Source organism: Perognathus longimembris, chromosome 1 (assembly GCF_023159225.1).
Source record: "Perognathus longimembris pacificus isolate PPM17 chromosome 1, ASM2315922v1, whole genome shotgun sequence".
NCBI lineage: Eukaryota > Metazoa > Chordata > Mammalia > Rodentia > Heteromyidae > Perognathus > Perognathus longimembris.
Genome location: NC_063161.1, coordinates 106,941,948 through 106,956,106, shown reverse-complemented (window position 1 = coordinate 106,956,106; position 14,159 = coordinate 106,941,948). Strand labels below are relative to the sequence as shown.

Here is a 14,159-nt window from a genome sequence, read left to right as displayed (position 1 = left end):
CTACTATGGGGGTGGAGAGGTGAATATGACCAAATCCATTTATTAATCTACTGGTATAAATCTAAGATGTTAGATGCAAATTTTATGTAAATAAAAAATTCTCCATATTTTTTAGAATCATAGTTGAGATAATATTCTTGCCTTTTCTTTTCAGATTCTGTTGGAGTTGGCCCATAGTCCTGAAATGAACTCAAACCACAGTAAAGGAGCATGCAAACAAAATTCCTATAAAGGTGTGTGGACTAGAGAAATTTTTTGCTTTCCAATAATGTTTTAGACCTAAAAAGGGGCAAATGTTCTGTTTTAAAGCCAGTACTTTTTTCAAACTGTTTAACCAAAAGTCCTTGCCAAAAGGTAAGATTCAGATAGGATGCACCTGTGTCTTAAGGCATTAGAGCTCTTCAATGTAGCAGGTTGACTCAGAGATTGAAATGTGTGATGTAGAGTCATCTGATGGAAGGGGAACAATTGTATGCTCTGATCACCTTACATCCCTTCCCCAGCCTTAGAATGTACCTCTATATAATAAAAAGAAACAAAAAAACCCACACATTTTCTATGTGGTCACCAACCCTGAGGAAAGGCAGGTTATGGATAACTCCTCAGTGTGGTATAGAGTTACCCTGACCCAGACTCTACTAAGTATCTTCTTTTGGATGGGTCAGCATCTTGCAGGGTTGGTCAAAGTTTTTTTTTTTTTAACTGTTTTCTGCTTTATTAAAACTGGTATTTGGATTTACAAGAATCCAGAGTGAAAGGTATAGCCTTAAAGTTTTCAACTTTATTTGCAGCTTTACTGGGCCTAGCCCCTTGGTGCAAGAAGTTTCTGGTATAGACTTCCTGAGTCCATAGATTTTCTGTTTATCAATGAAAGATTGTTCCTGAAATATGTATAACACTTTTCCAGTTCATCAGGCTGAAGGGCTTTTGTTTTTGTGCTATACCTGGAGCTTGACCTCAAGGCCTGGGCCCTGTCCCTGAGCTTTCTTGCTCAAAGCAAAATTAATTGGGCTGGCTTTGAATTGTATTCCTCAGGTCTCAGCTTCTTGAGTAGCTAGGATTGCAGATGTGAGCCAGCAGTGCCAGTCAGGCTAAAGCAGCTTTTATGATTCCCCTGGTACTATTCTTAGTCATAAAGGTGAATTAAGCTGAATTTTAGACAAAATCTTGCCACCCAAAGTGACTCAGGTTCAGGCAAGGCTCACCTTGCACACATCTCCATTTATGAGGGCATATAGACTATTTTCCTCGACATCCCAGCAAAGGGAATTGTTCTCAACCCAAATAAAAAGGAATTTCCTGGCAGAGGCAACTTAAGGCTTTAGCCTCTAACTTAAAATTCTCCTTCTGGAGGATAGCACACTACCCAAACTCCAGTGGCCCAAGGGGAAACAATGGAGCTGACACTAGATATGTCTCACAGCATTGCCCTCCCAGCAGACCGCTAGCATTCAGTGGCTGAGAACCTGTGAAAATTCCCAGAGAAGTGTCCATGCTAGATGCAGGATAAACATAGGCTTTGTTATTCAACCCTTGTTAGCAGCCAGCAAGGTGGATTGAAGATGTTCCAAGCATCAAGCTGAAGAACATTCTGGTAAGCTGTCTTCTATCCATCTTGTGGGCTGAGGGCAAGTCCTCATCCTATGTACCCATCCCTTCTAGAAGCTGCTTTGAGGAAGACCACATATTGACCATCCCTACCCCAGCCAGCAGCACAGAGAAGCCACAACATCTCATGAGTGCAAAAGACATTTATTAAGAAGCAATACACATCAGTGAAGGAAGAAGTCATCCATTCACAAAAGATGGAGTCATATGAAAACAATGGTATTGCTGTGCATGGGTTGGAAATTATCCTGAGGAAAATATACTCCACAAGAAACTACTTGAGTGGGGTGGTATGCATGACCACAGAATAGACCAGTGACATGAGGACAGTGCCGTGGGCAGTGGACTTGGTGGCCTGAGATATTTGTCCCCATTTGCCTATGCTGGCAGGGATGACTGGCTAGAGACACGGGCCTTCGGGGAGGCGAGGCTGTCCCCTGGTAGGTGACCATCCTATCACTGACAGGACGGCTGTGGCCAAGGCAGCTGGTTTGGTGACAGCAGACTCTATTCCTAAATGGGCACTGTCTCAAGCAGGAAGGAGACACGTGGTAGTGGGAATTTCTCCTCACAGGGGCTTGGAATTCTTTGTGTAAAGTTTTCTTGGAGGGAGAACGTTCTTGTTGGGACCCAACCTTCTTCTCCAGGTTCCGCCCAACACTGTTCATGAGCTCCTGGGCTTCTGATGCTTTACTGCTCTCAAACATTCTGCTTGTGCCTAAGTCTTGGGTCTGGGTACCGGTGGATTGGATCCTGAACTTTGGAAGGGAATCCGCCTGAGCTCTGCCCTTCCCAGGGAAAAACGACATAAAAAAATTCTTTACCCGGTTGCCCAAATGGCTCTCTGGAGGAGGCTGCGCCTTCTGTGGCTCAGGGAGAAAGGCCTTCCTCCTCGCGCTCCTCGGTTTCCTGGCCGGGGCAGGGAGGCACCGCTTCGGGCGCTGCGAGGACCTGGCTTCTTCGGCCTTTTCCTCGCGAATCCTCACTCTGGGCCTCTCACAGATCTTTTTCTCAGAGTCCTCGAACATCTTGCTGTACCATGGGTCCTGGGGGTTCGAGGCCTCCGACTCTTGCTGTTTCTGGGGATGGGCTCCATTTGGTAAGGGGGGGCAGGGGCCATAACCGGAGGTGCTGCTACCGGAGAAGTTGCGGGAGCTGCTCAGAGAGCTCCGGGAGGGCAGCACGTGTGCGGCCAGCAGCACTGCAGGGCTGCAGGTTTGCAGGAACGCGTCGGTCTCGCAGTCCTGCAGGACGACGCCCAAAGCCGGGCTTTGGCTGGCGCTCGACTCGGCCTGTTCTGTCAGGCATAAGTCTCGTGGAGGCTTGAGGATAGAGGTCCTGGAGGGGCACGGGGTCTGCGTGGCCCTCAGCACATCCAGGCTTCGGAGGTTCAAATGACTGGAGTCCGTGTGGACCGCCAAGTCAGTGGGCTGCTCTTCCTCGTCATCCCCCGCCATTTCCCGGACATCTTCCGCGGTTCCAAGCGAGGACTCCACAAAGACCTCTCGGATGGACACATTGTGGAGGAGGCTGTCTGTCTTCGGGGACTCCGATGGGTCTGTTTGGGAGCTGCTGGTGGGGTCTAGACTGCTCCCCTCGCATCCTGGCACAACGTCTCTGTGCCAAGATCTCCCCACCAGGTTGCAAGATATGGGCTGAGCAAGCAGCCCAGCTTCGTGGAACCGCGGCGGCGGCAGCAGCGGTGGAGCTGCCTGGACCGGGACGCGGGCATAACTACAGAGGAGCCTCCGCAGACACTCGAGCAGAGGGGAGGGGAGGATCCCGGCGGCGCCTGCGCCTGCGCCCTCTGCTCTCCCGGCCTCCTCCCTTCTGGGCTCCTTGGGAGGGGCTCCCTGGGGCACCAGCCCCTTGGCTGTGGGGTCGCCCTTGAGGTCCCTACAGGCCAGGTTCCTAGCAGCTCCCTGTGGGGCTGGCACGGGCGCAGCCCTTTTCAAAGCGAGCTGGTTTATGGGCTTGAGAACCTTCAGGAACAGGCCCCACTTGTGCCTCACCCAGAGCTTCTTAATATGCTCTTCCAGCAGCTGGCGGGTGGCGGAGTCCAAGCTGGAGACCTTCCTGGAGCAGCTGTTGCAGGTTGCTCTCCCGGTGTCCACGCTGGACTGGGCGTTGCCCAAGGAGGACAGGGAGTCGTCTGGAGCGCCCCTGCACTGACTGGCGCCCACGTTGATGGGCCCCCAGGTGGGGCTGGAATGGATTTTCAGCGGGTCTCTCCGACGGTACTTGTCGGGATGCATTGGACAAACATATTCTGAATCGCTGCTTGACTCCAGTAGCGACTCAGTCAAGTCAGTGAAGGAATCTAGCGCCTCCTCCGAGGAGCTTTCTGTGTCCCTGTCCAGAGCCTTCATGCCTCTGCTCAGACAAAGTCCCTTCTTCCATCCCGGGAACTCTTCTGAGCATTCCGAGATGGCTTTCTGTGTAGCCTGGCAGCTCTTATCCGCCTGGGCTGGCCCTGAGAGTTTCTCCTCAGGACACTGCTGGAGGTTGCACTGTGTTTTATAGCAGTGTTGTGTGAACCTCTCTTGGAGGTGATTTTCCAGCTTTTTCTGAAAGTCAGAGCTGATTAAATCCCCTGGGAAGTGTCCTGGGTCAGGGGCTTCCTGATCGTTGCTAAAGACTTCATGAGACTGTTTGACTACGGAGGGTAAAGCACTCTGACTTTGTTTGTGCTTCTTCAGAAGGTGACATTCTAGCTGTTGAATAACAGGTGGAATCGTACATTTGTTACTCTCCTCAGTTGTTGGGCTAGACACTGCACAGTTTCTTGTTGGAGGTGTACAGGATGGAAAATGGATGTGGGTCTCAGCCCCTGGTGGAGGCTGAGGCCAGGGCAAGTTTGGAGTCAAAGTTTGAGATTGTACTAAGTGGTGGAGCAAAGGCTGAGGTGGAAACAGTTGTGGAGGTACATTAGCTTGGACTGGTATGGGAATGTAGCTAGACAATCCATTGAATAAAATAGAGGGTAAGTCTAGCGGATGACCAGACACTCGTACAGGAGCCACCAGGGACTCACTGTGAAGAAAAGGCAGGCCCCAGAACAGCTGATTGCATTTCTGTTGTAATTGTTCCCCCAAGACTGCGGGAAAAATATGCTCCTGAGAATCAGGAAGCTGCTCTGGTTTTGTGTTCCAGAAGGGCTGTGGAGCGGCAGTGTCTTGTTCACTGCCCAGTGACCTCATCATGTTTCCTAAAGAATCCAGAGGGTGTTCTATGTCCTGGGAAGTTTTCAGTTTTGCTCTCTTATTAATCACTACCTCCAGCAGCTCCAGGATGTCAGAGTTGAAAGCTGGAATAGGAGAAGGTACCCTAGAGCCATTGGTTGGAGAGCAGCTCTGTGGGGTGTTTTCTGGTGGGACTTCCTTGATGTTATATAGAGGAAGACCCTGGTTTGAATTTGGCCTGGATGGAGGGCAGACCACAGATTGAGGAACATGAGAGTGGTGAGAAAAATGTGCAGTTGAGCATGATAAATGTTCTCCTAGAGCAATCAACAGCTCTGGAGGCTGAGACACACTCTGGGATGAGTGTGACTCCATAGATACTGAGGAACATATTTCTACTGGTGACAAGGTAGAGGCCAGTGGCTTCAAGCCCTCTGGTGAAGGATCTGGGGAAGCCTCTGGGGACACAGTGCTGGAGGAAGTGTCCTTCTCAGATTTCCTGGGTGACAGATGGGCTGTGGAAGATTCTGACTTGAAAACTTCACCTAGGGCATCTCCTTTTAAGAAGTGCTGGAAGCTGCTGGTGTTATTAAACTTCCCTAGGTGGCTGTAGGAGACAGAGACAAACTTTATTCAGCAACAGATAGGCCCAGGAGGATGGGCAAGATGAGCAGAAGTGACTACCTGATGACCATGACACCTGATTGTGTGTGTGCACGTGTGTGTACATGTGTGTACGTGTGTGTGTGTATGTGTATCCTGGGGCTTGAACTCAGGGCCTGGGCACTGTCCCTGAGTTTTTATGCTCAAGGCTAGTGCTCTACCACTTGAGTCACAGCTTCCCTTCCATTTTTGTTTTTGTTTTAGTGGCTAATTGGAGATAAGAATCTCATGAACTTTCCTGCCCTGGCTAGCTTCAAATGGTGATCCTCATATCTCAGCCTCCTGAGTGTGAGGATTACAGGTTTGCGCTTTCTTTCCTGTGATCTCTCTCCAGCTCTATAGGCTGGGGCTTCAGTCATACCCCCGCCCCCAATACCCAAAGTCTTCCCATGAAATAGAAATGCAGGCACAGGGAGCACAGGGAGCTGGAAAATCCTTACCTAGTCAGAATGGAAACTAGATCATGAATCTCTTCAAGCTGTTTCTGAGTGTCTCTGCAAGCTAGAAACAGAGACTGTTGTTATGGCAGATAAAGGAGGGCCCCGGGATCTTACAGGAGACTGAATGAAGCATCCCTTTGAGACAACAGAAGATCCCACTGGATCCCAAGTCTTTATTCATGGCCAAGGACTGCCAGTGCTGAGGCAGCATAGGAAGGGCTGGTGCTTCTCTATTTACATGGTGCTTTCAACTCTGCCAATCTCCATGATCTACACAAACTCTTGGGGGGCAAGGAGAAAGGACACCTTATCTTTAATATAGTTCTTAGGGAAGTGAGTAGGTTCACAGGTGGGCCTGCAGCTCACCCTTCCATATCAAAGCAGTGTTACCTCACAGCCTCTTAGCCCCTCCCTGCTTTGTGACATCCGGCCCCTGGCACATCTCAGCCTCATTCCAAGCAGAGCTACTGACAAGTGCCTCTAGTCCTGATACCTTTCCCAGGAGATCCCTCTAAGGACTCTAACAAACTGACATCCTTTGTGACCTGGCTCTGGTTGTCACAAATGAGGTCAAATCCCCTTGGAAGAAAGAGCAGAGCCTACCTTTCAGAGCACTGTTTTTCTTCCTGCTCTTGCTATGGCCCCTCTTCTCCACGTGATGCTAAGAGACAAGAAAGAGTTTTGAGACCTCCTTTTCCTTCCTCTAGATAAACTCAAATATTCACTGATCCTGGATAAAATGACATTCTGTCTTTACCCGTCCTTTCCTTTCCTTTCCTAGACTTTTAGTGTGGCAAAAATGATTTCTGTCTTGAAATACTCATTGGGATTTCTATTTGAGGCAGATCACACACAGCATCAGTACCATTTCTCTGCTCAGGATCACAAACTCAGCTCTCAACTGCTAGAGTTTTGCTTCCTAAGCCCAGAGGTGACCCTCGCATCTGATGTTCCACGGGATTAGCCTGTGAGCCTCAAATCTCAGCCTCCTGAGTAAAGATTACAGGTGTGAGCCTTTGCATTAGCCCTACACTGGGGAAAGACTCAGGAGCCTGGTCCTTGGTCACTGAGTTTCAGGGTTTCACTTAACCCTGGTGCTTGCTGCACGCTGTGCAGATGGCCTGAGAGCTCAGGAGATGACCTCATGCCATTCTCATCCTGCCCTGTCCTGCCAGTGCCCAGGAGAAGATGGCTTTCTTCTTTCCTGGGTCTTCCCCTCTCCATGGTCTTGATACTTGGAGATGTGGAATCAGCAGAGAAAATACATTAAAAAAAATACTTTTAGTTGTATACAGAAGTTGCCATTTAACAAAGCAGTTTATGAACCCAATATATCTTGATCAATTTCATCCCTTTCAACATTTTCACCTATCCCTCCCCTATCCATCCTTTCCTTCGATCTTAATTTTGTGAGGTATACATTGGATCTTGTCTGCGTTTCCGGTCTCCTCCATTCATCCACTCCCCTTTCCCCTTGACCCCAACCCTTTCAAGTACAGCTGGTACTTTTGCTGAACTTTTTGATTTTAGCTTTCTAAGGAGTTACCCTATTTGAGACCTCCCTTGAATCTACCATTTTTCAGTTAATAAAGTTGTAGATACTTGCATAACACTCAACAGATTTACTTATGAGTTTGTATGCTAAATCTAACAGAAAACATCAATCATTGGTCTCTCTGGACCTCCTGACTTCACTTAACAATTTTTCCAAGTCTTTCCTTTTTTTTTTTTTTTTAAACAAGTGGTATAGTACTCTAGTGGATGAGTAAAATTCCATTGTGTGTATGTACCCATTGGGTTTAGGTCTGTCCTTAGGGTTCTTGTTCTTACCTTCCTCAGCTTGTTCTTTCTCTCAGGTGTTGGTGAGGATGGGTTTCCCTTGAAGCAGGGCAGTAGCAGTAGCAGGAGGAAGAGCCCCACTCCCCACACAATGGCAAGGAATGTATCCATTGCCAAAGTGGTGAGGTCAGGGCTCAGCCATGGGAAATGGACGCTTTTCAGTGACAAGAGAAGATTCTCCATTATCTGAATTGCAGTATTGCTCTACAGCAACTGATCTCTGGGAGTTTCCTGTGGCAATATATAGTAAATGAAGGCCTACATCACAGAGGCCTGGCTTTCTAGTAAGTCACAAAGGGGGAGGGGCTCTCAGCACATCCTTCACTCTTGGACCCTCTAGATTTCCACTTCAAGTTGACTTGCTCAAGCTATCAGAGGCACACTTCCATTTCCTGTGCCTTCCCCCTTGAACCCAGACAGTAGCTGTTTCTTTGGAGATCACTGATTGATGTCTATATGGTTCATGGTTTTTGAAAATTTGAACTTTTCTCTGGAATTTGTGTTGTTTCACATGGTTTTGTAGTCTCAAGATAGCTCTGTTTGCAACTCCCAACTTTCTCACGTTACTAGAAATTCAGTCCCCTGAATTCACTGTCAATTCATGAAAGAGATTAGTGTCAGAGTAAAGGAAATGAAGGTTTGCTAATTTGCAAGTAAAATGAGAACTATTCAAGCTAATGTCTGAGAAAGTGAAGTCCTGGTGGGTAGGGTGTGGTGGAATGATTCTCTGACTTGTGGTGACCTCAGCCTGGGCAAAGACCTGCTGTAGTCTCTTGAAACACCTCTTCTAAGGCACTTTTGCGTCTGATGGCGATTAAACCATCTGGTCATGAGACATTCCTCTTCTGTTAAGAGAATTCCCTGGAAAATTGATTTACACAGCTGCACAGGTAGAGGGTTTTATTGTGGGTAGTGGGTTTTATTAAGTTAGCACAGCACAAACAGCAATTAGGTGATAAATGTAGCCATGCCTTGGCAAGTCTTATGTTATGATGTATATTTTTCTGTTTGAACTTTACTCTTGAAGTTGTAAGCTGATGTTTCAGGACCTTATTTCTTTTTTTTCATACACATATTTACATAATTGAATGAGTTTCTCAAGAATATGAACACAAATATAAACCAGCCAGGGTTTGGCCACCAGTGTTTCAAGAGTACTCTGCACCGTAAGTCTGTTATTTTACATCAAAATACTTGTTCAAAGTAGAGTTCAGCAAAATCGGGGTGGTCAATACCCCATGCTTTTTGTTTATGTAGATTGTCCAGTTCCTGTCGCGACAGATAAAGTCCATTTCTCTCTATAAATGAAGCATGGAACCAGAAAAAGAAGGCACAGCCATCATAGAAACTTTGGCCCCTGCCACCTCCCATAAGGGGAGTAGGGGGGCTGGAGCAGAGCGGGCGGAACCCTGAACCACTTCCGGAGTTTGGACCTGGGTAAATATGGCACCCAGTGTTTCCACAAGACGTGTAAGGAGTTCCAGGGCATCGCTGTGTCCGTCGCCTGGTGGCTGTTTCGCAGTGGAGGTACCTTTTTCTTTCACGGATGCAGGTGATAAAAATTTTACTTTCACATGAGCATGTTAAGTCCGGACAGTCAAGTGTAAGAAATATTGCTCTATCCATCTCTATGTCATGGAGTACCGTGCAGGTTTGGGATGTGCAAGAAAATAGGACCCTATTTCTAAAACAGTCCCATAAGTGCTGGCCTTCCTAAAATAAAAGATGCATTGGTTCCTTTGCCTCTGCATCCCCCATGTCCTGATTTTTGCCGCTTCAGTTCCCGGGTTCAGGCCCCTTCTAGAGGGCCACAACAGTAGGAGAAGAACATTCTTTTTTTCTTCCTGTCCTGGGGCTTGAATTTTGGGCCTGGGTAACTGTCCCTGAGCTTTTGTGCTCAAGGCTAGTGCTCTACCACTTTAACTAAACCTCTACTTGTAGCTTTTTTGTGTGATTAATTGGAAATAAGAGTCTCATGGACCTTTCTGCCTGGGCTGGCTTTAAACCCCAATCCTCAGATCTCAGCCTCCCAAGTGGCTAGAATTATAGGTGTGAGTTGCTAGCACCCAGCAAAGACAGTTTTTTTTTCTTTCCTTTAAAAAAAATTAGTTTCAGGGTTTTAACTTTGTTCCTGGACACTATCCCTAAACTATTTTTTTGTGCTCAAGGCTAGTGCTGTACTACAGCTGAGTCTCAGAGACTTTCCTTCTCTGGTCTGACTTCAAATGGTGATCCTCAGTTCTCAGTCTCCTGAGTAGCTAGGATTACAGGTGTGAACCCAGGACCTTGCAAGGACAGCTTTTATAGAATGGCCCAGGAACATGGACTTCCTGATGAATTCAAGTGCTGAGGCCTGACATCTGGCCTAATGGTGGTCTTGGGCCTGATCATTTCTAAATGTGCTGACCATTAGCCTCTGGAGATGTAGTCCTTTGCCCAGAATGTTCCTTCAATATGATGGTAAGCAAGATAAAGAGAGGAGTGTGGTGACCTTGTCTTGGGCTATAAAAAGCATCCTGAATTTCTTCTCCTGGGGAATGGCAAGGGGGTGGGTGGGTGGTAGGAGAGTGAGAAAAAAAAGAAAAATGAAGCCTTTTAAAAACTTGTGCAACTGAAAGGATCCTTGTTAGTTAATATGCTAAAACTATACTTGTGAGCATATTTAGATGTCAGTTACTCATATTTTCCCCATTTTTACCCATTCATTTCTATGGAAATGGAGCATCGAAGTTATCAGGCTGCTATCTTGATAAATTGGGTGATATTCTGTGATTTTCTGATGAAAGGCATATAACTGTCTTTGTTCATGATTCTGATGAGTCTTATAGGCCCAATAGTGTGCTATACAGGTAGGAAATGCAGCAAAGTACTAAGTACAAAGTACTAAGTAGATTATTGATCCAATAATCATACCATGATCATATCAAAATTAATGACACCTAATAGAACCAGTTTGACAGTTAAGTTGACTGACATACCATCACATGTATGTATAACATGTGGTTCATCCATTTAGGGACATTGGGTGGATAGTGTTAGAAGATGAAGAATACTGAAGTATGTTGTGGTATTGTTTGAAAATGGCAAAATGAAGCTCACTTAAAGCTGTTGAACAATTGGAGGGAAGGGGAGAGAAAAACTGAGACTGGGGCCAGTTTGAGTATATGTGTGTGTGAAATAGCCATGGTGAGATCCCTTAAAGCATTAGTGTACACTTAAGATGAATTCTAAGAATGTAATACAAAACAGGAGAAAATGAGGGAGGTGGTAAGTGTTTAAACAGAAATGTAGTCATTAACTTTCTCGCACAATTGTAACCCCCCATTCATCAATGTTACAATAAAGATTTAAAAAAAGATTGTAACACAAGACCTGTGAGGGAAGTGGATGCTAGTGTGAGGGATGGGATAAATGGAAATAAGGTTATGTTTGAAATATTGGCTGTGGTTGAAATATTGTATGTGTACGTGCAAAAGTAGAACAATGAAACTTGTTGAAACTGGTTTGGGAAGCGGGGAAGAGGGAATGAGGGAGAATGACAGAAGTCATGAGTCTGACCTAGGTACACTGTATGCATATGTAGACATCAAAATGAAATCTTTGTGCAACTAACAGATGCTAATAAAAATTATGGATAATAAAAAATAAGAGTGGAATGTTATGTGGATCCTTATAGTCAGACTCTAGCTCCAGGATGTAGCTGACATTCTGATGTGAACTTAAGATAAACCAGCCACAGTGAGTTAGGTGAAGTCCCTTTTTGTTTTAAGCCATACCCACTCCTCTCCCTTGGACCCAGATCTGGGAGACCTAAATGGTATAGCTGCCATGGGAGCACACTTCTGTCTGTGTGGCTCACAGTGACTTGTCCACTGGCAAGTCCTCTATGTTTCTAGTTCTTTTGAGAACCTCTAAAACATTGCTAGTGGGATGTAAATTAGTTCACCCACTATGGAAATCAGTATGGAAGTTCCTAAACAAAACTAGAACTACCATATGATCTTGTTCTACCACACATGTGTATTGAAGGAATCAAAGCCAGCATACAGCACAGATAACTACATCACTATTGCATCACTATTCACAATTGTCAAGTCATGAAATCAGCCTGGTCAGTCACAATCAGCTATCAACAGATAAATGGATTTTAAAAAATGTGACATACACACTACAATATTATTCAGCTATAAAAAATGAAATCAACAGGGATGATCAGTCTCTTTAGCATGGTAATGCTAACAGAGAAGAAGCATTCATTTCTTCTATGTGAAACTTAAGTAATGAAAAGCAATTCTGGTGTAAATCATGCAAGTGCTATAATTACTATAAATCAGAAAATTGAAGACTCAATCATGCTATAGAATGGTAAAGTACAGACTCATTTTCTATATCATATTATTAAACTGTGCAATAGAAACAAATGAAATAGTTATTTATGGGAAAGTGAATAGAACTGGTGATCATGGTACTATGTGAAATAAGCTAAATGCAGAAAGACAAATACATGTTTTCTCTCATTTGCAGATTCTGCATTTTTTAAAGACATGAAAAAGGGGGATGATTTGGGGAGAAGAGGATCAGTGGGAGGAGAAAGGGTTGGACAAGGGCTGAGAACGGGCAGGTGAATACCATAAAAATACAAAGAATAAAATATGAAAATATTGTCTAGTACAGTTGATTCAAACAAATTTGTTTTAAAGATGTTCATTAGGGGTTGGGGACATGGCTCAGTGATACTATAATGGCATGTTCAAGGCCCTGAGTTCTATCAGTACAAGAAAAAAAGTTACAAAGCTTTTTTATTTTCATTTTTATTATTTTTAAATTGTAAAGGTGATATACAGAGGGGTTATCATTACATGAGTCAGATAATAATTATATTTATTTTTGAACTGTGTCACTCCCTCATTTTCTTCCAGTATTTTTCCCTCCTGAGTCCCCTCCTCCCCAAGTTGTACAGTTCATTTCCAACAGTGTCTAGTGGGTGTCACACTCTGTAGTTTATTAGCAAATAACTGCATAACTATTGTATGCTTTGTAGGATTTTTAAAGTAATTCTGTAGTATATTTAGGTCTGCTTAGTTTTATTCATAATTTTATTTTTTTCCTTTTTCATTTTTATTATCTTTAAGTAGTTGTACAAGAGGATTTCAATTCAACATTGCAATTTATGAATATAATGAATAATTTTTTAATCTTTATTTTTTGCCAGTTCTGGGGCTTGAACTCAGGGCCTGGGCACTGTTCCTGAGCTTCTTTTGCTCAAGGCTAGCACTCTACTACTTGAGCCACAGCACCACTTCTGGCTTTTAGGCTTATGTAGTGCTGAGGAATTGAACCCAGGGCTTCATGTACTAGGCAAGCACTCTAGCACTGTCACATTCCCAGCCCTAATGATCAATACTTTTGATTCATGACAATTCTTCCATCATATCCCTCATCTATCTCAATGTCATTCATGCTAATTTTGTATATGTACCTCAGTTTTGTTTATTTTCTGCGTTTTTGTTTTGTTGTTTTTTTTTTTTGGTTGATCGTGGGGATTGAACTCTGGGGCCTGGGCACTGTCCCTGAGCTCTTCAGCTCAAGGCTACTGCTCTATCACTTGAGCCACAGCACCACTTCCAGTTTTCTGGTGATTAACTGGAGATAAGAGTCTCACAGACTTTCCTTCCTGGGCTGGCTTTGAACCTTGATCCTCAGATATCAGCCTCCTGAGTAGCTAGGATTACAGGCGTGAGCCACTGGTGTCTGGCACCTCATTTTTAAAAAATTTACAAATTACTTGTAATTTATCTTTATTCTTTTCTGGTCCTGGAGCTTGAACTCTGGGCCTAAGGACTGCCCCTGAGCTTTTGTGCTCAAGGATATTGCTCTCCTACTTGAGCCACAGTTCCACTTGAGCCCTTCCTCCATTTCCAGCATCTTGTGGTTAATTGGAGATAAGAGTCTCATGGACTCTCCTGTGCTGGATTCCAGCCAGAATCCTCAAATCTCAGTCTCCTGAATAGTCAGCATTACAAGCCATGAGCCACTGGCGCCCTGCCTAAATTCATCTTTGTTGTTGTTGGTAGTGGGGCTTGAACTCAGGACCTAGGCATTGTCCCTGAGCAATTTTTGCTCAAGGCTAACATTCTACCACTTGAGCCACAGCTCCACTTGAGCCTCACATTCACTTCCAGCATCTTGTGGTTAATTGGAGATGAGACTCTGGACTTTTCTCCCCTGGGCTGGTTTCTCAGTTCTCAGCCTCCTGAGTAGCTAGGATTACAAGCATGAGCCACTGGTGCTCAGCTCAATTTTTTTTTTTTTCTGGTCCTGGAGATAGAGCTCAGGGACTGGGCACTGTCGCTGAACTGTTTTTGCTCAAGGCTACACTCTATTACTTGAGCCACAGATCCACTTGTGGTTTTCTTGTGGTTAATTG

The 14,159-nt window shown here is 45.0% G+C and overlaps 1 protein-coding gene across 1 annotated transcript; it reads right to left on the bottom strand.

Annotated features, from left to right (window-relative positions):
• Positions 1 to 1,622: 1,622 nt before the first annotated feature.
• LOC125352578 (spermatogenesis-associated protein 31E1-like) lies at positions 1,623 to 5,485 on the bottom strand. The gene is made up of 2 exons (XM_048347757.1): positions 5,475 to 5,485; positions 1,623 to 5,397 (listed from the first exon to the last, which is right to left on the bottom strand). Exons 1-2 carry the CDS (start codon positions 5,483 to 5,485, stop codon positions 1,812 to 1,814), a joined length of 3,597 nt encoding a protein of 1,198 aa, XP_048203714.1. The 3' UTR covers positions 1,623 to 1,811.
• Between the last annotated feature and the right edge of the window lie 8,674 nt (positions 5,486 to 14,159).